General features: G+C 40.3%; 1 protein-coding gene across 6 annotated transcripts in view; it reads left to right on the forward strand.

Moving 5' to 3' along the window:
- FGGY (FGGY carbohydrate kinase domain containing) overlaps positions 1–27,668 on the forward strand; it is a 447,653-nt gene that overhangs the window by 280,894 nt on the left and 139,091 nt on the right. For all 6 annotated transcript variants that reach the window (XR_009244423.1, XM_058657176.1, XM_058657171.1 and 3 more), the window contains one exon: positions 23,502–23,609. Coding sequence is in view for 5 of the 6 variants with exons in the window: in XM_058657176.1 (XP_058513159.1) it covers positions 23,502–23,609 (108 nt within the window). In the remaining variant the exon portion in view is untranslated. The remainder of the gene's footprint in view (positions 1–23,501; positions 23,610–27,668) is intronic.

The following is a 27,668-nucleotide window of genomic DNA, read 5'->3' on the forward strand; positions in this document are numbered from 1 at the left end:
GGTAGATATTCTACAAATACTTTATGATCAAGTTAACCCAAAGATATACATGTACTATATATATTAATATATTAGCTGGATAGTCAATACCAGATCACAAGTTCAAGTATGTAAAATTAGGATCTAAAAAGATGTATCAATAAGGAAAAACCTACTCATTTTTATGTATGGCATGTGAAAGAGTATTTGTTAGAATCAAAAGTTCAAGGATTAGCAGCAAACATGTTTATGAGTGTGATAGCTGGGATATTATTAAATACTTACCATGTGCTGCTTTCTCTGCTAAGCAACCTATATATAGGATTTCAAATCCTCACAACAAATATGAGACTAATTTTAGAATACCTGAATGGACAAAAATCTCAGCAGTAGACGCAAAAGAAAAATGTAATGAGCATGTTTTAGATCAGAACAAGGGATAACACTAATGTATTCAGATGAAACGAAAGTCAAATGTCATTACAGGGTAGTTATGTGAAGTTTCCCAATAGAATACATTTCCTCATATAAGAGGTGATTGGAAGAAGGTCAGAGAGCATACAAGTTAGAACACAGAATTTTATACCTATTTCTCAAAAATTGCAAATGATATAAGAAGTATAAAGACACTTCAAAAACTTATGGAAAACTGTAATTGAAAGATATGTGTTGGTGTAGAAAAATGAAATCAATCCATTTTTTGCATAACATGTATTTGCTATGAATTCATATATCCCATTGTTTTCCTGAGAGCTGGGTTCAGTTTTGAGCTCTGCTTTTGGAAAAACATTGGTGGAAGCTACAAGGAACACATAATCCACAGCTGTAGCCTGTGTTTTAAAGGTGGGCTTCACAACCATTGTCTGCTAAGACAAGATAACAAGAAGTTCTGACTGAGAGAAATATTAGAGCTCACCTCAATTATTTTCTGATTAAGAAAAAAATTTTTGGTACTTTTGAGTTCTTAAAATGCCCAATGGTTTTTATTCAGGATCACTGAGGCTGTCAGAGCAGGTGTTTTAAATGAAACTACAAGAAACTAAGATTTTCTCCAAACCCCAGAATTGATGAATGATAGGGCCTAATCAGATTCAAGTCAGAGCAAAGCCCTGAACCATTTTCATCGCATTCTTAGTTGATTCGTCTTCATATACTTGTATTGCAAGATCCTGCTGCTGGCTAAAGTTTGGCTCATCATCAGTAAGGGCTCTGTATCTATGCCTTTGTCACTGTGACTTGAAGTTCTCCAATGAGCTGCAAGCCAGTGTTTCTGAATTAATGTACATGAAAAGGGAACTTCTTAAACCACAACAGCAACAACTATTCTACATGCCTTTTGCATGGGATCTGATTGAATAAGCTGGCAAGGAGAATAGAAGATCCTTACCTTGTGCCATGTAGTCATGTGATTCTAGTGTTCCACTGAAGCACTTGCAGAACCATCGCTTTCCACTATTTCAGAGCAGCAGTTCTGTCTTTCCATCAATGTGTCCTTATTGCCAGCAGAACACTTTGTGCACAGGAAGTCCTCTAAATCTGTACTCAGTGAATATGAAAATGAAGTAAATCAACATAAAATTAATGTAAAATGAAGAAAATCATATCAGATAGTGAATCAGTCCATTTCAGATTTGGGGCACAGAGCCAGGGTGAGGTGTCCCTTGAATTTCTGCCCTTTCAAAGAAGTCTTTTCCAGGTAGATTGAGACACTGACACACCAAAAATTCATTGACTGGACAGAAATCCTTGTATAGTCTGCTGGCAGTTTTTATTCTATTGTGACAAGCAGAATGAAGCAAGACCCAATTTGTAAATCTGCCAACAAACCAATGCACAGACACAACAGGATGCAACAGGAAACCACAAAGGCCTAAGATATTTCAGTGTAAACAGAAAGTCAGAGTTTCCCTTGGAACCCAGTGTACAATGTTTTATCCCACTCTGCCCATCCCCTTCAAGAGCCCCAGCAAAGAGAAAAGTTAATGCAAAGAGAAAAACAAAGCATATTGAAATGCTGTTCTGATTGGGAGTCGAAGCAAGCTTCTTTTGTTTATGTTGGGAAATTATTTGGGGCACAGGTGCAGTTTGGACTGAAAAGCATTAATTAGTCTCCCTGGTTTTCCCTGCAGTGATATTTGAAGCTCCCATCTTTCTCAACAAAGTGATCTTAATCCACATACACTCAGAAAGCATTTCCATTGACAAACACCTTTCATATTCTCTATCTGTGGACCTTTGACTCCAGGTAGATGTTGGTGAAATACTTGCACTGCTTAATATGTGCACTGCTCACATTTGGGTTGGAGTCCATAACCTCATTTGGTTACCCATGTTGCTTAGGAAAATAATAAACAGGAGACAAAATTATCTTCACTTATTTGAGACAAGCAAAATTTAGTGTGGTGGCAAAGATATAGATTTTTTGAAGTAATATAGACCTATATTCACATCCAAAATAGTTAAGCTTCCATAACAGAGCTACCTTAGTCATTTTTTGTAAGAATCTTATATATGCCAGGTGCTGGAGTAAACATGGTTGCAAAAGTAGATTTAAAACTATAGTCTGGTGGAAGATATAGACAACAAGCAAGTGTCAACTACAGACCTGATAAGTGCACTATTGTTGTATCCTCTTAGTGCAAACAAGCACAGTCACTTTGGAAAACAATGGAACATCATCTGATAAGTGTGGATATGCACATTCCTTATACTCTACCATTTCCATGCCTATGTAGAAGCTTATAGGAACTTCTGCACTTGTATACAAATAATGCCTGGTAACATAGACAGGTCTGTTGATACCATGACTTTTCATAACAGTCTCAAATTCTCATCCAAGTTTCCATCAATAATAGAATAAGTAATTAAGTTTTGTTACATGAATATAGTGATCTATGTACTTACAAAAGAAGAAACTACATATATATAACAGATGATTTAAAGTGAAACAACGCATGAAAAATATCTACAGAATCACTTCATCGAAAATTCAGAGTCACAGGGGACAGTAAGCTTTAAGAATGCCTGTGTAGGCACTAAGCTAGAAACATAAGCAAAGGAATAATCACCGTAAATATCATGACACAAGTAAATTACATGGCTTGGCATATTGGTTTTTGATGAAGATAAATGGTTTATGATGGGATTTGTGGGAACTGGCATTTTTTCTGGTAAAGAATGCATGAGGATTTTCCAGTCTTAACATGGTCATGTGTATTCAAGTAGTTTTCTGTATGTATTATGTGTGAGTGCTATAAAGCAGACAACCAGCCTTGACAGCATAAAGTCAACTGACCAATACAGCCTAGGAAGACTTCTGTAAGACGTGGTGTTGGGGCTAAGAGCTTTTGAATGGGGAATTCAGCAGAGCCCAGTAGCTAGGCAGGATGGAGGATTATGTGCAGTGCTGGTTGTAGTGAGAAAAGTCATCAGGGGAGACCAAGGAAGGATAACTGGAAACAAATTGCCAACTCTTGTGTCAGATAGGAGAGCAGAGATGTATAGGATAAGGCCACAGAAGCAAATTGGGGCAGAACATGCTGGGCTTGTAAAAACTTGTGAAGGATTATGTTCTTTTGTCTTAAGAGTAATTGAAAGGTTTTAACACAGTGAGCAACATAATTGGATTTACAAAGGATTGAAATAATTGCTGTTTGGAGAACAAATTGTAGGGACCAGAGTGGATACTAAGAGAACATATAGACTGGTGAGGGATGTTGTCATGGTAGCTTATCCTGGATTGTGGCAGCAGGTGGGGGGAGATAGACGGAAGTGGATCTGTACAAAAAAAAAAATGTTTGGGAGATGAAATCAGTCGGCATTTTTTGGTATGAAAACTGCTGAGTGTTCAGGCTGATGTACTAAAGACTTCCTAGGTGTCGCACCCCAACTGTGATCAGCAGTTGCTCAGGGAGCAGAGATTCTCAGACAGGCTTGGCTTCTAGGAGAGACACTCTTCTGGTTACTACTGTCAGCTGGGTTTTTATGTGAAATATTTTAAATGTTTTGCCCTTGGCTCTTGTCAGAGGTCTTCCTGAGGAGCAGGCATTTAATCTGGCAGTTGAGGTATTGTTTAAGAGGCCACATCATGTATCAGATACCTGAGTTTGATACCTTTTCCTGCTTCTGATTCGAGCTTTCTGTTATTGCAGACTGTGGGAAGCAGCAGTGATGGCTCAAATGATTGCATCCTTGCCATGCATATGAAAAACTGGCTTGGTGTTCCCAACTCCTGGCTTTATCTCCAACCCATGCCCAGACACTGCAGGCACTGGAGAGGAGCAAATCAGCAGTTGGGAGCCATCACCTCCCTATCCATGAATCTCAAATAAATGAATTAGACATGTAAAGAAAATATAAAAGGTCTTCTCAAAAAAGAGGCTACATAAACACAATATTTCTGTAGTAATGCTACCAACAATGGATAACTTCAATCGAGTCATGAGAAAGTATTTTAAATTGAGGGGGCTCTGAAAAACGCAACCAAGGTCATGAAAAAGGGAAGAAGGCTGGAGGACCAAAGAAATATGATGACAACCTGAAGGGCATGCCTGACACTGATCAGCTCAGGGCCAACAGAACAGGCAGGACACAGAACTTAAAAAAAAAAAAAAAAAAAAAAAACAACCCTTTACCATAAAGCACACTAAGTGGGTAATTGATAAAATTTTAGTAACACCTATAAACTATATTATAGTACTGTATCGATGTTTACTTCCTGGTGAGACAATTATATTATGGTTTTATGAAAGCATATTACTGTTTCATAAAATACACACTGAAGTTTTTAGGGATTATTGAATATATCTGTAACTTCCAAATTGTTAATATTTGTGTATGCACATATACCTATGTATATAATACCAAAAATATCAACAGAGCTTTTATGCAAAACACTGGGAGAGGGCCAACATTTTGGTTCAGTTGGTTAAACTGCTGCTTACAGTGCCAGATTTCATATCAAATCATGGTTTGCACTGGCCCAGCCCTAGCCATTGTGACCATTTGGAGAATGAACCAGTGGATGTAAAATTTCTGCCTTTCTCTGTCTCTGTTTTTCTCCCTTCCTTTCCCTGCTATTAGATAGATAGATAAATACATACATACATACATACATACACACATACATATATACATACATAGAAATTCTTTGTACTGTGTTTATGTGAAATAATTTTAATAGATTTTTAAATATTTTAAGAGAGAAAGAAAAATGGGTATTTAACTCAGCATTGTGGCAGGAGATTATTCTGCCCTTTAGGGTTCTGGTGTGCTGTATCAGAGTACCTCATATCAGAGAACCAGCTCCCTGCTAATGTGCTGATCCAAAGTATCTGGGCCCGTGTGATCCATGTGAAACACCGAGATGGCCCTCTTGGCTCCTGGCCTTGGCCTGGGCTACTTCCAGTCATTTTGACCATTTGTAGAATGAACCAGACAGATAGAGAATCTTTCTCTCCATTTCCTTCTGTCAATCCAACTAAAAAGGCATGCTTGTTTCAAATCCAATTACATGGACTCGACTTTCAACACTGCCGCTTGAGTTCAGCTTCCTGCTAATGCAGACCCTTGAGTAACTGAGATCCCATTGCACATATGGGAGGTCTGGGTTGGATTCACAGCTCCTGGCTTCAGTCAGGTTCTATATTGTTTCTAGTATTGTGGGTATTTTTGGAGTGAGCCAATAGGTTGGAAGTTGCTTCCTCTCTCTCATGGAAATAAATAAAAATTTCCATAAATAAATAAAAAATGTAAAGAAACAATTAGTTGTGACAGTTATCCTCATCTCAGGATCTTTAATAAGTTTCCTTTGCAGTTCCTTTCTTTCTTGGCCAGGCAAAGTTAAAAGAACAGGTGAATTGTAGAGCTTTGGCGATCTAATATGATCAGAGTGATCATTAAAGGCTTCTATAAGGCAAACTATCTTTTGATATTTTAAGTCAGAAAAAGTGCTTCCAGCAGAGAGTTGGTGTTAGGTAAATGTACTCATTATTTCATCTGTAAAATTTATCTCTCTCTTCCATTTTTAAAATATTTTCTGTTGTTAATTATTGTTTAATTGTGTTTACCAAGGCTGTCAGCATTGTTAACAGCTGTGTATTATTACTAATCTTAAAATGTTTTTAAGAATTTTCCAGTTAAAAAAAAAGAATTTTCCAGTGAATATATTATTTACTGGAGAGTTTTGACTTTTGTTTAAAATGAACACATGTATGTATGTATGTATTATTATTATTATTATTCCAGATAGATGATCCTGTGCTTGAACAACCATGAAAGATCACAGAACTCTGTCACTACACTGTGAAGCTCACACTGATTTACTGTTTTATCTTCTTTATCCAGCATGTTTCCTGAGATTGAGGCATGCAAGATAAAATGAATGAATGAGTGAATAGAGGGTACCTAGAAAGTATTTCTTGAATATAGAAAGGCTAGCAAATTGTATTTTAAAACAAGCCAAAAGTGAAACTACTTTCTGTTTCCTCTGTGTAGTGAACTGAGTTCATTGTGCTGCCATTCATACCTCCTTCGAGCACCTGGCAAACAGTCATTTGACCTGTGAAGGGATAAATGAATGAGTCAATCATAGAACATTCTGCTGCTGGCTATTAGACTTTGCCCCTAAAGAATCTGAACTTTATTTGAACAGGTGGCTTAGGATGATTCAATCAGGACAAAACTAAAATACTCTCTTTAATACAATAATTACTTACTTCATTTTCTCCTTAAACTTGGCCATTCATCTCATGCCACTCTCTCAATTATCTGTGTAGTCCATGAGATATTTAAAGTGACTAATCTGAAGACACAAGTATTCATAAAGAATTGCCTCAATGTGGGATTAAAGGGTTCAGTATTGTAGTACTGAGTTGCAAATGGGGTTGTATATAGTGGCAAGCATAATGCTTACCTGCAACAAGACAGCACTGGATTTCCTGAGTGAGAATGTAAACAGATTTATAGGTGAATAAGTGAGAAAGGTTGATTACCATAAAACAGACAAGTAAGATTATCTTACAAGTTTTAAGTCCTGAACACACCACTAGAGGGAAAGGCAGCCAACTTCACACATACCACTCTTGGGCAGGAGAGAACATTGCAGTGAATCAGCAAAAGTGCCCTAGGAGAGAGCCAGTATTGCATTTGTACCATGCCCTGAGGACATACACAAACCAGATCATGGCCATATTATATGTTAAACTTTTCTTAGTAAGACCCATCGCCTTGTGTGAAAGAGCCCAAGACAGTAGCTAGCTATCTAGCAGAGTAAATTGGGGTTAACAAAAGAGAGAGTGAACATGATTCACCTAGTAACATAGTTAGTATCAGTCCTGTCTCTGAATTCAAGTCACTTAAAGTCAAATTCTATGTACTGTCTCCACTATTACTTTAAATCTTTCAGGCAAAGTTCATTATATTTAGCAATAAATTCTATAATAATCTGAAAAAAATATTTCTGTAACTGATCATTAATTTGACAATTCTTCAGAATAAGAGACTTGGAGGGAACTTTAAAGTTCACTCAATGCACTACTCTCATTCATAGGTAACAAAATAGAGTCCCAGAGAGCAAAATTAGTTTGACCATCTTCTCTCCTAGGGATTGGGATAGTCTTTTAGTTCCTTTTTACATGATCTCTAGAGAAGTAACATTTAAACCCTTACAAGTTTAACAATCCCCTAAACTGTGGGACCCCAGTTGACCTCTCCCCTTGTTGCACAATTCCTCTTCTCATTCTCTTGCGTCCAGTAAACAAACCGTACTGTTGGCTTCTTCACCATTGCCTGCAATACTCTTACTTAGTGTTCACAATTTAGCTCAGTCACCTACGATATTCTTCCTGGAAGCCTTCATTGTCAATTAGGTGAAATGTCTCCAGTATCTGATAGTGCAAAGCTCCATCGCAATGCACATTCACTCTTATTTTGCTCATGTGGCTGAGAATTGTGCAACAATCATTTCTGTATCAATAGCCAATCATATCTGACACAGTATTGTCTTTCAGTAAAGTCTGAATGAAAACAAAATCATGCACCTGAATATAGATAGATAAACTTTGGAAATGCAGTGATGTTGAACTCTCACTTTGCTTCATGACTTGAAAGTGTTTCTGAAGACTCTCCTATGCTTGAAGACTCAATGAATTCCATCATTACATAATTGCACAGATAGGTCATGGTCTGTAAGGTCCTTGTGCTATCTAGAGCTGCACCAAAAATACCCATAGGAATGGTGTACAAAGCAGAGCGTCCTCATTCTTCCCTGATTGTCTGTTGACGTGTGTACTCTGCCACGAAGGGGAAAATGCTTTCAAATCCTTTATTTCTTCAAAAGTGACACACAAAGAGAAAGATTTTTCTATTCATTGGTCTATAAATGATAAAATCAGCTTAGGTTGGTCCAGATCAAACCTAAGAGCTCAAGATTCCATCAAGGTTTCCCAAGTGAGTGTCAGGGACACAACCACTTAGGTCATTATCCACTGCATTCCCGGATTCATTTACAGGAAGTTGGATGGAGAGTAGAGCAACTGGAACTTAAAACTCTGATATGGGATGTGGGTATCATTGCAGGCTAAAGTTTAAGCTGATGAACTGTAACCCTTGCACCAGATCCTTTTATACTATGGCCTAACTGGCTATATGAAGCATCCCTAAGTAATAGCCAATAAGATGATGGATTGGGAAAATGTAAAGGTGCTCTGCCAAATCTGAAACTGTATATATGCCTTCTTTGTGTTTTATGAACAGAAAGCTTGCTGAACTTAAAATATTTTCTTTAAAAAGGCATTAGTTTTGACACTGACCCTTTTAATCCAGATGAACTTGAGGAATTGCCTGGCTTTCAAGGCCAACATCTCTATATCTACAAAACAAAAGAACTTTCCTACTTTCAGGAGTTATCTCCAAGTTGAGTGAAATAGTACTCATAACTCTTGTAGGATGTGAGAGAGATCACACCAGACAAGTCTAGGATGTATTAAGGAGTCCATTAACTAAGCTTGGTGATGGCAGGGCCCACTAGAAATTGGCAAACAAGGAGTCCATTAACTAAGCTTGATGATGGCAGGGCCCACTAGAAATTAGCAAAGGAAAGATAGCTGTGGTAATCCAGTTTGAATGAAAACCCGGAGAGCAGCAAATGGTCATTACTGTGGAGCCTCTCTATTGAACTGAAGACCTATATTCCAGCTTCTTCAACAATGTAAATTATCCTAAGATACTTGAAGTCAACAACCTGAATACACGTACAAAGCTGTAAACATTCACCTTTTCCTGACTTCTCTGTCCACAGTCCATTACCACTAGGCCTGATCTTTCCTGGAACCCTTGAAAGTACAAAAAATAGAAATACAAAGCATCTTAGAATCTTGCATCTTCATTAACTTGCCCAAGCAGTGGACAGAGGGTGAAGAAATCAGACATATAGGGGCCATTTTCAGAGGCTGCCTGTCCCTGGGAAAGCAGACAGCAAGTGGGTACTGGGAAGGCCAAGAGTTGGAGTGTAAGAGTGATGACCTGTCGCAGTGCAGCAAGGTGGAGGAATCCACCATGGGGGGAGGGTTTGGGGAGGGGTGGGGGGAATCCCAGTACCTATAAAACTGTGTCACATAATGCAATGTAATAAAAAAAAAAAAAAGTGATGGAAGCTTGTGACCAAGAAAGTGAGCCCCTCCCTACCAAGAGCCTTTAGTGACAGGTAGGGGGAGCTCTTCAGAAGAGAGTGTTTATGCAACAGTGCAATACCACCCCCTCTCAGGTTCCAAGTGATAATAGGTAAGCATCACTGGACTCACAGGTGGGCAGAAAGGATCAAGTAGGTGGGAAGCGCATGGCTTCTAAGCTGGTGACCCTGAACTAGCTGTCTAACAACACTACAATAATGACAGCTGTTTAGAAACCTTCACTTGTTAGTGTCATTTACAGGCACTGACATGAAGTAGGTAGAGAGATGTTTCATGGGGAACACAGCTAAGCTTTTGGCAGCATGTACTTCACGCAGGGTGTTGGTGCCTGACAGTTGCCCTGATCTGTAACTCTCATTGAACATCTCATCCAGACAGCTAGAGCAAGGGGAGATTATGGATAAACTGTGTCTAAGCCAAAGAGATCAAGCAGAGTTAGGAATTTGAAGCCTAAATTCAAATGTGGATCCTCAAGACAGGATAAGTCATGTTGAGAGAGAGAGGGAGCCTGGGAAGGTGTCAGCCAGATCTGCAGCAGCTGTTAGCTGCTCCTTCCCCGCTTTGAAATGTCCAGAAACACCATCTAAGTGCTAGTGTCTGTGCCTGCTCTGGCCAGGTGATTTAAAAGTCAGCTGATTTGGGACATTCATGTCATAGAAGGGGAGAAAATTGTGATAAAGAGGTGGATTTGCGGGTGAGTAGGTGGATGGAATGAGGTGAGACACTTGAAGAACTTTCTGAAGAAATGTATTTAAGACAAAGTCTTTTCTCTTCAGCTTGGAATTTCTGACTTAGCAGAGGAGAAGAAACCCCATACACAGTGATGGTGAGCTGGAACTCAGAGACCCTGCACTTCCAGGGAAGCCCTGGCTCTGCGTGACTATTTACATAGCTGAGACCACCAGAACCACTGGGCAACAATGCAGAGAATTACCATTCCTCATTTGTTCATTTGCAAATCAAAACAAACTGGAATGCATCACTGTGCACAGTGGGCCCCTCCTAATCTGAAATACTGCTTAAGGGAACCAGCAGTGGATGTTGTGGACTGCTAGCTACAGAACAACCAAAACATAAAGGAAAATTATTTTCGTTTTGCTCACAAAAAGGGAAAGAAATCTCCTTCTTTAGGTTGTCCTGAAAGGTCCTGCAGGATCTTAGCCGCTGCCTGCCCTTTCGCTCACAGCTGTGATCATTCTTTTCCCTGCTCTCTGTTGAATGACTTTATTTGTGGCAAGCCATAAGAACTCCTCTGCGTCTCAGTTATCTCAACTGTAAAATGGGATAAAGATGCCTTTCCGACAGACCTGTAGTAATTATTAAGTGAGAGAGTACAAATAAAAGCATTCCATCTATTATTGATCATGCGCATATGCCAATCCAATGCCTGCATGCTTTGTGCTTTTACTTTATAGTCAGCATGTCAGGCAAACCGTGTTAGCCTCTCAAGCTGCCATTGTATTAAGAGCTTATGCTTTTGTTAGGGCTTTTATCACAGTTTTTTTTTTTTGGAGGGGAAGGGGGTAAACATTTTTAAGATTATTTTCCAGGCACCCAAACTCCATTGCAAACTAGGACAAGGACAATAACTTTCTCATCTGTTTCCCCACAGCTTGATATGTAATAAATACTCAACTAAATGTTTTCTGGAGTACTGTGTGAAGTGCTTCTGTTATGAAGAGTCTTGATTCTCAGTGGAGCCCAGACACTCCCCGATCCTACTCTCTTAATGTCATTAGGGACCTACTCTGTGTCACACACAAGAGCTTGGTTAAAAGCCCTATATAACAGTTATATAAACTCCCAATAGATGACATCAGAACATTAATTAATATAAACGGCTCAAATCTGAAATTCTATTTGTCATGAAGATCTGAGCAGTCCTCACAAGACAGCATGAAAAGTGAGATCCGATCCGAATTTCTTTAGGTCAAACCAACAACTCCAGCCATTCTCTCTACCCCTCACCTTCCATCCCCTTGGTTGTTTGCGTCTTGCCAAGATCAGCCAAACCAGTCTGTACTTGTACTCAAAAAAAAAGTAGCTGAAACACTTTCTGGCTTAAAAACAGCAGAAATACAGAAAGATTAATTATCGGTTTGCTCTTGATTGTTTGCTATGTGCCGGCAGTACTCAGGGCTTTCTCTGACTTTGCCTCTGTTTTTCCCCAACATCCTAGAAGGTGAATATTCTTGTACGTTTTCCACAGAGGAAGCCAAAATGCAGTGGGGACTGGAAGCAAGCTGCTTGAAGCTGTGGTGATTCCTAACCTGGCTCACCCCAAACACCTCGCCTCTCCTCCTAGCACTAGTTGGCCTGAGAAAGCAGTTTCCCTGCCCCCACGCCTCGCTGTCTTCTTCGTAACCCTCACAGTGAGGTGTGCAAGGGTGTTTCCTCCTGTCAGAGCCAAGAGCTCAGTCACCACCCTGAGACTCAGGCCAGTGAAGTGGAAAAATAGCTCTTCCTCCTGACTCTGACATCTGTCCCTCAGGTGAGAGCCAAATGCTCATATTGCAAGGCCAATGGCAAATAAGCCTGCACGACATGTAGAAGGTGTCAGAACACAGAGGGTTCTGCCTGAATGCACGCATCCCGGAAGCCTGGCTGAGCCTGTTAGCCAATTTCATTTTATCTTCACTCTGCTGTATGATGAGAAGAAGAAAAAAATGCATTGATCACCGGAAATAGGGATTTGTTTTGCTGTCTGAGAATACCACTGGGGCACCCTTGCAGGGCTCCATGGTGCCTCCCATGAACAACCACGCAAGCTAACTCTTTAGGAGATGCTGCTTCCATTGACCAGCCCTTGACATTCATTTGACGTATGTTGTTCCCAGTCCAGGTAGGGTAGGAAGGAAAGGACCTTTGAAGTTAGACAAATCCAGATCCCATCCTGACCCTTGGCATCTGCACACTAAAGCCAGGCTTTGAGCTTTTCTGAGCCAGTTTCTTCTGTAAATGGAAAGAAATGGCAGGATTCTCGTGAAAATTATAAATGAGCTTGTATGTGCAACAGGCAGCATAAAATAGGTGCTTGGCGCATCTGCATTGCTTTCCTTCCCATTCCCCTCATGTTCATTTGTAATGTCTTTTTACTTTAAAAAAAAAGCAATCATGTTTGTCATTGGTTACTTTGTGAGCTAAATATTTTTCAGATTAATAATATGCAATTTGAACTGCCCTTACTGCATGGCAACCCTGTGCTATATCATGTCATGGATTTTTGCAGAGTTGCTTCTCTTCCTTTGTCTTTTCTACTAAGGAAGTCCAGATGGGCCCCAGATACATGCTCTTACCCTAGATAGCCCATTGCAAGGGTTAGCATCAGGCCTGCTTTGCATCCAGATGATGTATTCATAACAAAAGCTGCCTCCTGGCCCTAGCCCACAGCTGAAGACTGTTACTCTGAAGCCCTCATTGCATTTGTTTCTGATTGTCTCACAGTGTTTACATACCTTACATATTAGTAGGATGTTTTATGGAGTACAGGCAGAGGGTGAACCCTCCCTGATCAGCTTTCCCTTCCCTTTGCCACAAGCTCCACTCCCCACCTCCCAACTTTGCCTGTGTGTTATAAACCATTTCTCTTTTATAAGGACTCATTTAACATAGAAAAACAGTTTTGGGTAGTTTTTTGTTGTTGTTTGTTTTTTGTGTGTTTTTTTTTTTCTCTGAACACTAGTAAGTATGGAGCAGAAGGAAAAGTTAGCACAGGGAACTATGATTTGCCTTTTTTCTTTTTGACACAGGAAAAGCCTATTACCTCCATTGAATTCATGAAGGGGCTTAGTCCATCTAGGGCCCAAAAGAAGCTAAGCTGACTCTAGACCATGTTGAATAAGGTACTGTCTGCTTCCTATGTTCTTGCTTCTCTTTATAACTGGTTTTCTTCTCCAAAAAAAAGTTGTCTCAATTCTATTAGTTGTAGTGGCTCCAGAGGCCCGTGTACAGATGTGGTAGGATGGAGGATTTCATCCACCACGGAGGCCCACATGTACATGTATATGTTGTCCCTGGAAGCAAAGCAGATAAAGAATGTTGGGTTTCTTGCCCCAGACTCAGCTCTTTTCTTTCGACCTCATCATCTCCAGGCATCACTGTTTCCTAATGTTATCCTCATTCTCATTTGTCACAGAAACCAGTAAGGAATAATCACTGTGGCTGATAATTAATAAGCTGCTCTCAGTTTATAATACTTTTGCTAGCAATCAAAGGAAGTTCCCAAGTTTCTTTAGATGGTAGTTTGTTAACTTACTTAGCTAGTTTAGCTTTCCCATCCCACATTAAGTAAAAATGGAGAACGGGCTCTGAAAGTCAACCTATACTTGCATGAATGTGTACTGAATTTCAGCAAGCTAGACATGAAAAGCAGGATTGGATTGAGAACACACATCCAAATGGCAGTAATTGGAGCAAATGTATGCAAATTCTGACCGTTTTAAACTTTTATTTATTTGAAAAGTACATGGGAGAGAGAGAGAGAGAGATCGTCCATCCATTGATTCATTCCTCAGATGGTCACAACACTCAGGGCTGGGCCAGACTGAACCAAGTATCAAGAGTACCACACTGAACTTCCGAGTAAATGGGAGGAACCCAAGTACTTAGGCCATCAGCTGCTTCTTTCCCTGGAATATTAGCTGGAAGTTGGATCAGAAGCAAAAAAGTTTAGTCCTGAATTGGCACTTAAATATGGGATTCCTAGCTCACCAGCACTGGCTTCACAAACTGTGCCACCACGATGGCCCTTCTGATTTTTAGTCAAGGATGTCCTGATGTCAGTAAGTCAAGGCATCTTCACCTTTATCTAGTGTGCTCTGGGAAAGGTAGTCTCCATGCTACTGGTTCCCAATGACAAGTCCTACAAATAGAAGCCAGCCCATCTCAGTGTGTATTATTGATTCTTTTTCTTTTAATCTAGAGCCAGTTCAACCTCTGTACCCTACTTTATAAATCCAGTCAGAACGGTATGGAAGTTTTGCTGTTTAAAGTGAAACTTCCATGTAAACTCCAATCCCTAGAAAAGAAATGTATCCTGACTAGTATAGAGATACTTGCCAGTGTCAAGATACTGATATTAATACAGACTACAGTTACCTGGGTCATGGCATGCAAAATCCAAAGTACTGAGATCTGTCCAATTGAGTCTTTCAAATTCAGTAAGAAAAATAAGTCTAATTTTTCCATTTTTTTTTTCTGATGAAGACTCCAAAAGCCAAGGGTACATATCAAGTAAGGCACACTATTAAGCAGCAAACCTGAAAATCTAAGGCTGTGGTCAGATTTATGAGATTTTTGAAGCCAGGTGTTACAGCCAAGGACAAAGGTCATTGCCAGGGAAACTAGGAACTGATTAACAGCAGGGCACAAGCAGATAGTATCCACAATTTAGCAATCAAAACTGAACTGTGTGATAGAGATGCTATGTGATATTGCCATACGGGACAAGGAAGGGAAAGGGCTGTATCATTCCCAGCTACACTTGCTGATTAGCCTGGGTGTGGAAAAAATGCAAGGCATCCTCTTAACTGACCCTAAAGTTTGTAGGAGGTGATTTTTCTTAATGGCCTGTTTATGATCTAAAATGATCATTGTTACCAATAGTAGAGATCAACTTAATAATAACAACTGTGCTGACCCTCACTCCTGGGAGAATTTGACTGGTAAAGAAGACAGAGTTCCAGCTGTTAGGGCAAACTCAAAAAGTGACACTGGGGCAGCAGAGCTAAGATGAAACTGATGAGAACCATGCAGACAAAGCTCTGGTTTCCCTCTCATCAGCTCCTTCCTTGGCTCCCACCCTGCCCCGTCTGCCCTCTTTCCTTATAGAATCTACTAATCATAATTTCCCTACCACAGATTGTTTAGGCTGTAAAAAAAGATGTTCGATAGTATCTTATGTATTTACAGCAGTGCAGCTCTCAGAGCCTGAAAGCTGAAAGTGAGCCTGAGCTGGCATTTGTGCATAAGAGAGCAAGTGTGGCTTCTTGCCTACGGGAAAGAGAAAATTTAGGGAAACTTTTAGAAGACCTCAAATTTTTCTTGGCTTTCCACTCTCTCTTACAAAGCAACTTTGGGTGTGTTAAGTGTAAGTGAGTGGGAAACATATGGATTAAATTTCTGTTAAGATCCCATGTGGGATTCAGAATGGTAAAGGATGAGGAACTCAAGGCATAAGGACTCCAAAATACTTTGTAAATAATTCAGGCCATTGCAAGTCACATTTGGCTGCCTGCTTCTATCCCAAACATGGAGATTTTTTACTTGGGTAACAGACCTGCCCAGTGCCCTTCTGTTAGGTTCAGCTGCTAAGCCTCATGATATATCTATGGCAGGTTTCATGTGTTCTTGTTTTGCACCGACTGAAATAAAGAGATTGAGTTTCTAGGAAGGCCAGACTCTGCTCAGGACTTCTAACCTTTCAGAAACCTCCAAATACAGAAGAGTGTTTGGCAATCCCAAGCTTTATTAATCATGTGTCATTTACAGATTATTATACATGGTTTATATCCTATTTCTGCTCTTAATGTCACTGATGTTACTGTGCCAATAATGGTAATAGTAGCTGTGTCTCACATTTGTGCAGTGATTTAATTTACAAAGCTTATCACTGCCACATATCTATTACCTATTGAACATATATTACATATGTTTTCATAGATATGTACACATTCATATGTAATATATTTTTATGACAAACTATGATAAATTCAATACTGAGCATTAAGGGATATTCCAGGCAGGACTTGCTCAGCACTGGGCTCAAATTCAGGGTTGATAAACTTCACAGAGGAGATGACATGAACCACATATAAAAAGAGCATGTAAAAATTAGCCAGGGGAACGTGCAGGGGAGGGCATTATGTTCAGATGGAGGAAAATTTATGAAGACTTAGAGATGAGGAAGAAATCAGGACATGGAGAATTCCCAGGGGGTTCAGTGAGTCTGAGCTGTCTATAGATAAACAAATAGGTGGCAAATGATTGGGGAAAAACAAAAAATGACATATTTATCAGTCCAAAATAAGTCAGTCAGATCAGAGAGGGCCTCTTGTCATGGGGATCTTCTAACAGACTTCAATAAATAAAATAATGCGGTTACATTTGCGTGTTAAGAATATTATTCTGAAGGCATAGAGGTTAGATCCTCTGAGAAGAGGATGATAGAGTATGGGGCAGAGGGCAAAATTTGAGGTAAGAAAACCAAAATAACCTATTTTGATCACTGTTGAAACACCCCAAGGAAGAGATAGGACTTGACAATTAGGAGCAACAGGAAAACATGCATTTGAAAAATAATGTTGATAAATGGTGATTGCCTTCAGTAAGGTAGATAAGAGTGATGACCGGGCACTGAAGTCAGGCATCAAAGTTAAGAATGGTATCCTGAGGGCCCTGCATGATAATCTAGTGGCTAAATCCTCACCTTGAATGCCCCCAGATCCCATATAGGTGCCAATTTGAGTCCCAGATGCTCCACTTCCCATCAGGCTGCCTGCTTGTGGGCTAGGAGTGCAGTGGAGGATGGCTAAAGCCTTGGGACCTACATGGGAGACCCAGAAGAAGCTCCTGGCTCCTGACTTTGGATCAACTTTGCTCCAGTTGCTGCAGCCACTTGGAGCATGAACCAGCAGATATAGGATCTTTCTCTTTGTACCTCATTCTCTCTGTATATCTGCTTTTTCAATAAAAATAAATAAATATAAATGAAAAAATGTTACCCAGAAACCCAAAACTAGAATGGCTCTGAGGGGAAGAACAAATTCTTTCTTGGAAATCTTTAATCCAATTTCCTAAATGAATTGAAGGGCAAAATCTGAGTTTGGAATAATATCATGGCACTGGACAGCTTAAAAACTGTTATCACACATATAGGAATGAATGATCTGACCCTAGGAGCTATGGGAAGTAAAGTGAACATAAGAAAGAATACTATGAGAAAGAACATCCTCCCCCAAAATTTGAGCTATAACAATGGGTGGAGAACTGGACTTGAACTCAACTGCTGGGAATCCAAGCATTTCACTGTCTCAAAAAAGGGTCAGAGTTAAGCCATCAGCTGTTGACCCTTTCCTGAGAGCACATTATGTCCCATGGTCTCCATATATATTACATCATGTAGACTTCGCACACAATCTGTGATTGGTGGGATTATCCCAATTTGCAGATGCAGAAACTGAGTCCCAGCCCATAAATGACTTAAGCTTAACTGTCCAGGCTTGTCTGACTCCGGAGTCTGTGCTCATAATACTAAATCGTTTTCACTGCCTTTAAGGTAAGTCAGGGTTACTCACCAGAGAGGTAGACATGTTAACTGTTCAAGATAGTTTAGTCTGAGAAATGTGAAAGTAGAGATGCCTACGGAAAGCTCCCAGTCACAAATAGAATTTGCTGTGCTTTGTTTTGTATGATAGTGACCTAGGAGTTGGCTGGAATGTATAGAAATGGGTTTTGTCCAGTAAAACGATAGCACAGTTCATTTGGAGGGAGAGATGAGCCACCACGGAAATACCCAGTCCCACACATGCCTGTGGCTATCCTCTAAATTCCCAACCTGGTTGGAAGCTCTCAAAACAAAACCTCCTGTTCCCTCCCAGGGTGACTGGCGCCTGCAGCCTGCCTCCTGCTCGTGCCAGAGGCTTAGACCAAGCCAGCCTCAGGATGGCGGGGCTGGGAAAAGGCAGAACAGACAGGGCTGGTGCAGCTCTGTGCTCCTAGTCAGTCATCTCTCCCAGAAGGAGATATGAGCAGGCATCTGGGCTTTGCCACTGCAGAGAAACTCAGCTAACAGGAGCATAGTGTTTGATGAAACACAGCCAGAGGCATGCATTCACAGATCCAACTCAGGCACAGACATGGAGAGAGGCAGATAACAGAAAGAGGCCATGCCTATCATGTATGCCTATATCCTTGGCCAAAATAAAGGCCAAGGACAATAAGGATAACTTTCAGTCTGAATGCATTGACTTCTGAGGCATAACCTGGCACATCCTGAACTTCAGCTCCTGGTAAATCGTAAACAAGAACATAGAGATGTGTCACTCACATGACTCTCATATCTAATAGTCTGTATCTTTTCCATTTTAAAAGTTAGAGTTTAGTGTTTAAAGTTTAAATGAATTCATGTTTACTGTTATCCAATATATGAAACAAAATGTTTCTGATACCTTTTAAGTATGACTTTTCAGCTGTATTATCAAATATTAACTGTTGTCTCGTTGAATTTTGTGTAGAGTTCTAGCACTTCCAGATAATTTTGAACTTTAATTTGGACATGTCTCATAATAGACAGTCTTTCTCTAACCCTATAAAAATGTGAAGAGCTTTATTGAATTTTATTTTCTACTCTGTTATTAAGAATATTGGCTAAAATAAGTTGAAGAACCCATCTGGATACTTCCCTTATGCTTGCAATTACTTTTAGCTGTGATTGTCCAGGCAATCAACTGGCTCTTACATCATAAATAACTCATTTTAAGAACAGCCTGATGTTTATTTGACATTTCTCATAGGATAAACTGTGGGGTTTTTTTCAGATTTATTTATTTAATTTGACAGGCAAAATGACAGGAGCATAGGGAGACAAAGGAAAATAGAGAACTTTGATCACTCCCCAGTTGGCCGCAATGGCTGGGGTTGGACAAGGGCAGAGCCAGGAGTCTGGAACTCCATTTAGGTCTCTCATGGTGGCAGGGCTAAGCATCCAAGTTATCTTCCATTGATTTCCTTGTTACCTCAGCAGGGAGCTGTATCAGAAGCAAAGCAGCTGAGACTCAAATCTGTGCTGCACATGCAATGCCTTTGCAGCTTCACCTGACATGACAGTGATGCCAAATAAAGTGTTTCTATATGAATGCTTCCTTAATCTTCGAACTTTCCTGCAGCATTCATATAAATCCTCTCATTTTGGAACTGAGGAAAACTGAGATTTAGAAAGACTAACTTGTGAAATATTACCTGGCTAGAATGTCACACAATCAGAACTACAATCAACATGGATCATGTCCTGACCCATGTTTTCTCTTAAAATGCTCATAAATTTATCATAGAAAACTGATGGAAAACCTTTGAAAATGACAATTCTCTAAACTACGTGTCATCACATTTCAGAGTCTATGTTTACTACAATGATTCTTGCTTTCTGTCCCTCAAAGACAAGAAACCTCTGAGAAAACAGTAATACCCTAAAAACAAGATCATAGTGTGGCAGAGACAAATATTCATCTTGTCAGATGGAATGGGGAACCCACTTGTTAAGTGTATTTGTAATGCTGATGCACACATCTGATGCACACATTAGTACAACAGGAATAATGGCAGAATCCTCCCTTAGGTTCATTGTGAGGATGAAGCACTTAATATCTGTAACTTTCTTATAACAAAGCCTTGACCAAGCATCCTGTCAGTCTTATTTAGCTGTTTTTGATGCTGTCAACAGCATCGTTATTACTGGATGGACACCTGGCAGCAGTGCCACGGGCCAGAGATACCTCCAAGCCAATATTATCGTCATCATTGGGGAAGGAATTTGCACAAAACATTTATAAATGCTTATATTTAACAAGCAAAGGATTAACAAGCTCATTAGCACAGAAAGTGTATTCTCCCAGTCTCACTTTCCCTCTAAAAACAAACAGTTACTGGTATCCTCTGAGCACAGGGCCCAGAGGTAACTGGAAGCACTCTGTTTTCCTGTGTTACTGGGGATGTCTGATGACAAGCACATGCTTTTCCTACTGAGTGAGCACACAGAAATCAACATAGAACTTCCCCGGCACAATTTTGCAAAGCTGTCAGCTGACCTCTTCCCATCACACAGTCATCGTCTTCTAAGGAAGTGCTGCTGCAGATGACATAGAAACATCCTTAGATTGTGGAACCAGGAATGGCAGGAAGAGGGATTTGTGTATCGCTACTAAGATGTTTATCTGTACAGCTGGGTAAAGAGCAATACCCTGAGGTTTGAGGTCAACATCTGCCTCAGTTCAAATCCCTCCTTAGCTATTGACAAGGTTGGATTCTATAAAGAGGGAGGGGTGCAGGACACCAAGAGAAATATTTTGCCTTGCCTGTCCAAAAATATTTACCTGCCTGTCCAAACCTTGTGTCTTAAGTGCATATAATCATTGACTGTCATATTCACCACAAAGAAGTATTGGGATACAACTGAGGCAGAAGTTTCTGTGTTGGCATGCGGTAAAAGTATCATTGGATAGAAGGATAATGACAAAAATAAATAAAAGTTTGTATTCTTTATGCCAGGAACACTGTGTAAGTCAAATCAAATCTCTATCTGTCTTTCACCCCCCCAAACACAGATACATCTGAGTAATTTCTGTGTATGCTTTATGTCCTAATTCACACATCATTTTCTCAAAGAAGCCTTCCCCTATCCAGGCTGAATTAGGTACATGTGATCTCTGCACTCTTTAAGTTTCCTCCATTTCTCATCTCACATTTGTAATTACTCATTCTAGATGATCTGATTAATACTGATTGATTCAGTTGGGTTAGAACTGAAGGGCTTTCCAGAATGCAGGATGTTCAATGCTAGGACTGGAAGAACCTCGTCTGGCTCTCTGAAGTCAGAGTACTCCACAGAGACAGGTGCCGTGGTGCTGTTTACCAGCTTCTGCAGTCCTGGCACAGATTTGGAACACAGTAGAAACTCAGGAAACAGCTGTTGAATCAATAAAGGAATGAATAATATCCTCGTAGTAAGTAAACCTGCCTTCTTTGTGGAATCCCCTGAGATTATTTAAATTTTGTATGTAAAATGTTCTGCTTTTAGAAATGACGATGATTGGCTGAAATTTAAGGTTGTGCTGTACAATTCCATTGCCTTCCTTCAGTCACTTCTCATTTGGACATTGGGATTCCTATAGTTTCGAGGGCTCACTAAGTTTAGTGTAAAGTAAACTGGAATAGTTGGGATCAAGACAATGAAAGAAGGTCAGTTTCTAACATGCTAGTCTGTCGAGTTCATGAGTTCACCTCCATATCCCTAGGGCCTCGCACACACAGAATGAAGCATCTAGAGAAAGCTGAATAAATATTTGTTGGAGAAAAAGATGAATTAGATTCTGTGTCTAGCTTTAAGACCTGGCAGAGTAGGCTTTGTGTGCCTGACTCCATTTCCCTGCACCCTCTACTAAACTTTCCATAACTATGACTCAGCCTTCAATATCCTTTATTGATAGATATTGTACATGGTGCAGCCTTGCTTGTCCTGGACCATCTCTGTGGGCTTATTGTGAACTTAAAGGAATTGCTGTGATTTGAACAAAAATTCCTGCAAACTTTGAACCCTGAATATCTCTTCTCTCACCTACACAGCTCTGCGCAAGCTCTTTACCCAAGCTGAATCCCACAGCTGCCACACAAAAACTAATTACGTTCTACTGGTCTGATAAAACAAAGCTTACATCCTTTTCTCTAAGTAGCTACCTCTGTTCCATTCTACTTGTCAAAAATAAAATCAGAGCAACTTAGGGAAAGCCTTAAAATATGTTGCTATACACGACATACAGATGGCGAGCCGTAAAACCTCAAGCCTAGTGAGAAGCAGCTAGCCTTCAAGCAGCTGTAGTGCCGTTTATAAAACATCTAAAGGAAAAAGTATTTCGACCTTTTTTGTGACTGGGTACTTGATGCTAACATTTGTTTTGGGGGGAACAAATGTTAGCTGTTTAAACTGATTTGTCAGTAGCTAATTGGATTAATTTGACTGAATCATACAAGAATATGAAGCTTATACCTTAATGTTAAATCACACTGACAAAGATGAGGAGTCTACATCTTGTGCTTTGTGATTAGAGGTAGCTGATCTAAGTTTTTGCCCTTTGGTTATGACCAGTTGACCTTGAGGCTCATAAAGAAATAGTGGCCTTCATGTGCATTATTCTTTGACAAGTTATACCCCTCCCCAGCCTTCTACATGTTGTCTTTCCTTCTTTTAGCTTAGGCTCCCCCAGAGGAGAACTCATTAAAGGTTAGTACCCATGCTCATCTCTGTCCCTCACACCCAAGGAAGACACAGAGCTCATATGTGTTTGTAAAATTTAACAAATGTATCAATTATCAATGGCCACAGAAGTGCTGGGTAACAAACATAAACTTCTAACTAGACTCATTTTTCTCAGAAACTTGTTGGTTGGTGGGTGATGGTATTGTTCTGGATTAATCAGCTGCTATACATCTAGAAGTTTTAGTTCTTGTGTGTCTGGGCCGACATCTGAGAGTTGAGCTGACTCAGACCATCTGTACCTGTCATTTTATCCAACAGACAAATCTAGGTATATTCTTGTGGTCAATGTGGAAGAATAAACAAAAGTGAAGTCCTCAGCTCTCTTGAGTCTTAGATCTTAAAAGTTGGCACAGTGTCACCTTCACGTCATTCTGTTCACAAAACAAATCTCAAAGTTGAGCCAGATACAGGGGGTAGGGAAATAAACCATCTCTCCGTGAGAGGAACTGTAGGACCACAGTGGACATAGGAAGAGTAGTAAGTTGGGACTATTTTCACACTCTGTCACAGACAGGGAACCAGCAAGAAACTGTCTCATCATTTTGTTGGTTTTTTTGGTTTTTGTATTTGTGTGTGTGTGTGTGTGTGTGTGTGTGATCACTTTCACTACCTTGATATCTAAAGAAATTTGTCAGATTTCCAAAGAAGGATCACTTGCTTTCCTGGAAAGAGAGTGACTTCTCTAGTCAAAGAGATACTGAAGAAGCAGCTGAATTCTTCAGTCTTAGCAACAGTTTTGGAAGAAGATATGGTTCCCTCTATCCCTAAGGGCCAGTGTTTTCTCATACTTTTTTCTTTCCTTTCAGATCAGCAAGGACCCAATTTTTGTACCCGGTGTCTGGGGGCCTTATTTCTCAGCCATGGTTCCTGGTTTCTGGCTGAATGAAGGTGGCCAGAGTGTTACTGGGAAATTGGTAAGTTGCCGCTTGCTTGTACTACCATGAGCATTTGCACCTAGTCACCCATTTTACCTCACTATCTATGAACTCCATCCGTGGAAGGTTTGCATACTCCTAAGACAAAGTGAACTGCTTCTTCGTGTCCAGTGAGGCATATAGTGCATGTGGCCCTGTCTCTGCTATGGGCAGAGATGTTACTCAGGCAGAGATGAGCACCCCTGACTCTTAGCTGACCTATCCACATGCCAATCCATTTCTCCAGCTTTGTGAAAAACACAGCATTACCCTTCAACCAAACTCTGTATGTGGTTCCCATAGTCCTTGAGATCCAGCCCAGGTCAATTTCTGGGCATGTCATAACCTGTGTATTGCCTGTACACAATGCCACACATGAGGTAGTCCTACCTATAGCCTTCTCATGGCTCAAGTTCCTCCATAAATCTGTCCCTCTGCGTTTTGTTCTTTCCCAGGTTGTAAGGTTCTTTACCACATAGAGGGACCTGTCCTCTCTCATCAAAATTTAATATTTTTTATTGATTTGCTAATCTGTCTTTTCTAGAAGACTACGAACTACTTAAAGGTAAAGGCCATATCATACCTCCCTTTGCAACTCAGTGCCTGATTGATAAAAAGTGCCTGAATTAATGTTTTGAATTAATTCAAAGTGTGTTGAATTAATGGGAATGTCTAATAAGGGAGAGGAAAGAACTCTGTAAGAGCTTACTAAGCTGAGAGCTGTATCTGAAACATAGTGTACAGAGTTGGCCCAAAGATAAGTTAGAGAATTCTGCGGAAGAGAAAGTATCTATCCTGACCTTTCAAAAGCAAGCAGTAACAAATTAGGCCATGAGAGGTAGGGGCATCTTTCTGGGCATGGAGGTTTGTCGAGGAACAAAGACAAGAAAATGCAAAATAACAAAGTAGGGCAGGAATTTGGTCCAGCTGCTAAGCTCCTGCTTGGGATTGCCTTCACCTCATATCTGAGTGCTGGGTTCAAGTCCTACCTTTACTCCCAACTGAAGCTTCCTGCTAGTGTGCACTCTGGGGTAGAGGGAGGGGTAATATTACTGAATTAATTGGTTCACTGACACCTATGTAGGGGAACTGGATTTTTGCCAGGTTCTGGCTTTCACCAAGCCCTATCTATCATGAACATTTAGAGAATGGACCAGCCAATAGGAAATTGCTCAGTCTCTCTCTCTCTCTCTCTCTCTCTCTCTCTCTCTCTCTCTCTCTCTCTCTCTCCTGATAAATAATTTTACTTGTGAATTTATTTGAAAGGAATACTGACAAAGAGGTGGAGACAGACAGAACTCTTCCATACACTCCTTCAATCCATTAATTGCTGCAAAAGCTGGGGGTAGGTAAGGCTGAAGCCAGGAGCCAAGTGTTCAGTCTGTGTCTGCATGCTGTATCTGCTGTATCTGCAACTCAGTTACCTTTTCTATCTCCAAGGTACATTAGTGGGAGCTGGATCAGAAACAAAGGCAGGATTCAAACCCAGGCATTCTGATATAAAATGCAAATATCTTAAACTGGGGAGTAACCCACCTGACCATGATACTTGTCCTTCAAATAAGTAAATTAAAATATAAATGCATATATATTCATTTTTATATATTCATTAAAACGAATATATATGAATATATATTCATATGCATATGAATATATATTCGTTTTAAGGAGAGACAGAGATACATCAACATAGGTGGAGAGAAATCCTCAATCCATTGTTTCACTTGCCAGATGTCCACAGTATCCAGAACTAGGCCAACCCAAAGACAGGAGCTTAGAATTCAATCTAGGTCTCCCACTTTTGTGGCAGGAACGAAAATATTTAAGCCACTATCCTCTGCCTCCAAGGACTCACATTATCAAGAAGCTAGATCAGAAGGGGAGCAGTAGCCAGGGCTTGAATCAGCACTTTGATATGAGATGCATGTATCTCAGGAGGTCGCTTAGTACATTGTACCACAATGTCCATGCCAACCATGGTAATATGAATTATTCCAGCTGATTGAATTGTCTGCAAAAGAATTTTTACATGATCTTTTTAAAACATTTATTTATTTATTTGAAAGAGTTGTAAAGAGAAATAAAGATCTGCTATCCATTCGTTCAATCAGTATATTACCAGAATGAGCAAGGTTGGGCCAGGTTGTATCCAGAAACCCAGGACTCCATGCAGGTCTCTGAGGCAGGTGGCAAGAATCCATGTACTCAGGCCATCTCGTACTGCTTTCCCAGGTGCATTGGCAGGGAGTCAGATCACTAGTGAAACAGCCAGAACTGGAACTAGCTTGTGTCTATGATGCCAGTGTTGAAGGCAGCAGTTTAACCCACTATACTACAGTGCTGACCCAACATGATTTTCTTGAGCCTTAAATGTCTTTCATAATATTCACAGCCATGGAAGACAACATGGTAACATAATAACGGGATGCCCACGTCCCCTATTAGAATGCCTAGGGTTGAGTTTCTCCATTGTTCCAATATGGCTTCTTACTATTTTGCACCTAGAAGGTAGCTGAAAATGATTCACACTTAGATCCCAAACACTCACATGGGAGATCCAGATGGAGCTCCTGGCTTCTGGTTTCAGCTTGGCCCATCCCTGGCTGTTGCAGTTATTTGGGATTCTCTCTCTCACTCTCGCTCTCACTCTACCTACCGTTCCTTTCTTAACCCTTCTTTCACTCCCTCTTTTTCTTTCACTTATTGTGCCCCTCAAATAAATAATATATAAGCATTTTAAAAAACAACCACAGTGCCTGACACTACTCTGAAGGCTTGTTTCCTAATCTCAGCTCAAATACATTTTTTTGTATTCTTGATTAATCCTTAAAACTTATATGTGTAGGTACAGTTAATACTTAAATTTGATAAGCAGGAAACTGAAATTGAAGTGTCAGGGATAACTTGGGGAAATTATTGATTCCCATTGTTTTATTTGGTTCCTTTGCTATTCAGTGTTCTCCTTTATTGATTCTGGCATATTAAGAATCCCAATCTCTTGGGACCAGCATGGTGGCCTAGCAGCTAGTGTCCTCACCTTAAATGCACCGGGATCCCATGCGGGTACCAGTTCTAGTCCTGGCAACCTTGCTTCCCATCCAGCTCCCTGCTGGGTGAGGATGGCCCAAAGCTTTGGGACCCTGCACCCACATGGGAGACTTGGAAAAAACTCCTGGCTCGGGCTTCAGATCAGCACAGCTCCAACTGTTGTGGTCATTTGGAGAGTGAAGCATCTGACGGAAGATTTCCCCTCTGTATATCTGACTTTGCAATAAAAATAAATTAATTAAAAAAAAAAGAATCCCAATCTCTGACCTTATATGGTCATACAGGGTGCTGTTAGAGGAAGCTATATTCCTTTTGCTCTTTTGATGTATATTTTCTCTAATTAAGCCACATCTGAAAGTATCTGCCATAGTTGTAGGTTGCTGTACAACTTTGAATGCAATTACAATTCTTCCATCTAAAGCAGAGGAGACGGGAAAGGAAATGGAGAAAAGGGGATGAGGTGGGCAGAAAAGAACATTTAAAACAATATGAACTGTAGATTTGAAAAGTGGATCGTTTTGTCTCATTTTTCCAGTTAGATACAGATCTCCCATGGCAACGTGAATCCTTTGTTCCAAGCACATGCATAGAATGATACTTTAATAAAAAGTCCTCATCTGGTTGTCTTCAGAAAGAAGAAAAAATAGGATGGGATCAGTGCTGGCTCTGAAGTCCTTGCAGTGTTACTTTAGAGTCAGACTCATTTTGTTTTATCCAATGCTTGCTTCTTTTTAGACAGGCACATGCTTCCTTCACAGATGATTGATCTTAGCTGCTTCTCCCAGAATCCACCAAGGACTGTGTTGGCTTTCCACCTAATTCTCCGGGAAAAAGATAAAAATGCTTTTTTCCCCAGATCTCTTTCACAGGGTAGTGAGTCACACAGTCCTTGCATCCAGATGCCCATGCTTCTCCCCAGTGGGGTTTGACCATCTCTACCCTCAAGTGTCCCACTCTCTCCTGCTTGAAATCATCCAGAGTGGCTGAAAGAATTACAGAAGTCACCTGTGT

Source organism: Ochotona princeps, chromosome 2 (assembly GCF_030435755.1).
Source record: "Ochotona princeps isolate mOchPri1 chromosome 2, mOchPri1.hap1, whole genome shotgun sequence".
In the NCBI taxonomy this organism is placed as follows: domain Eukaryota; kingdom Metazoa; phylum Chordata; class Mammalia; order Lagomorpha; family Ochotonidae; genus Ochotona; species Ochotona princeps.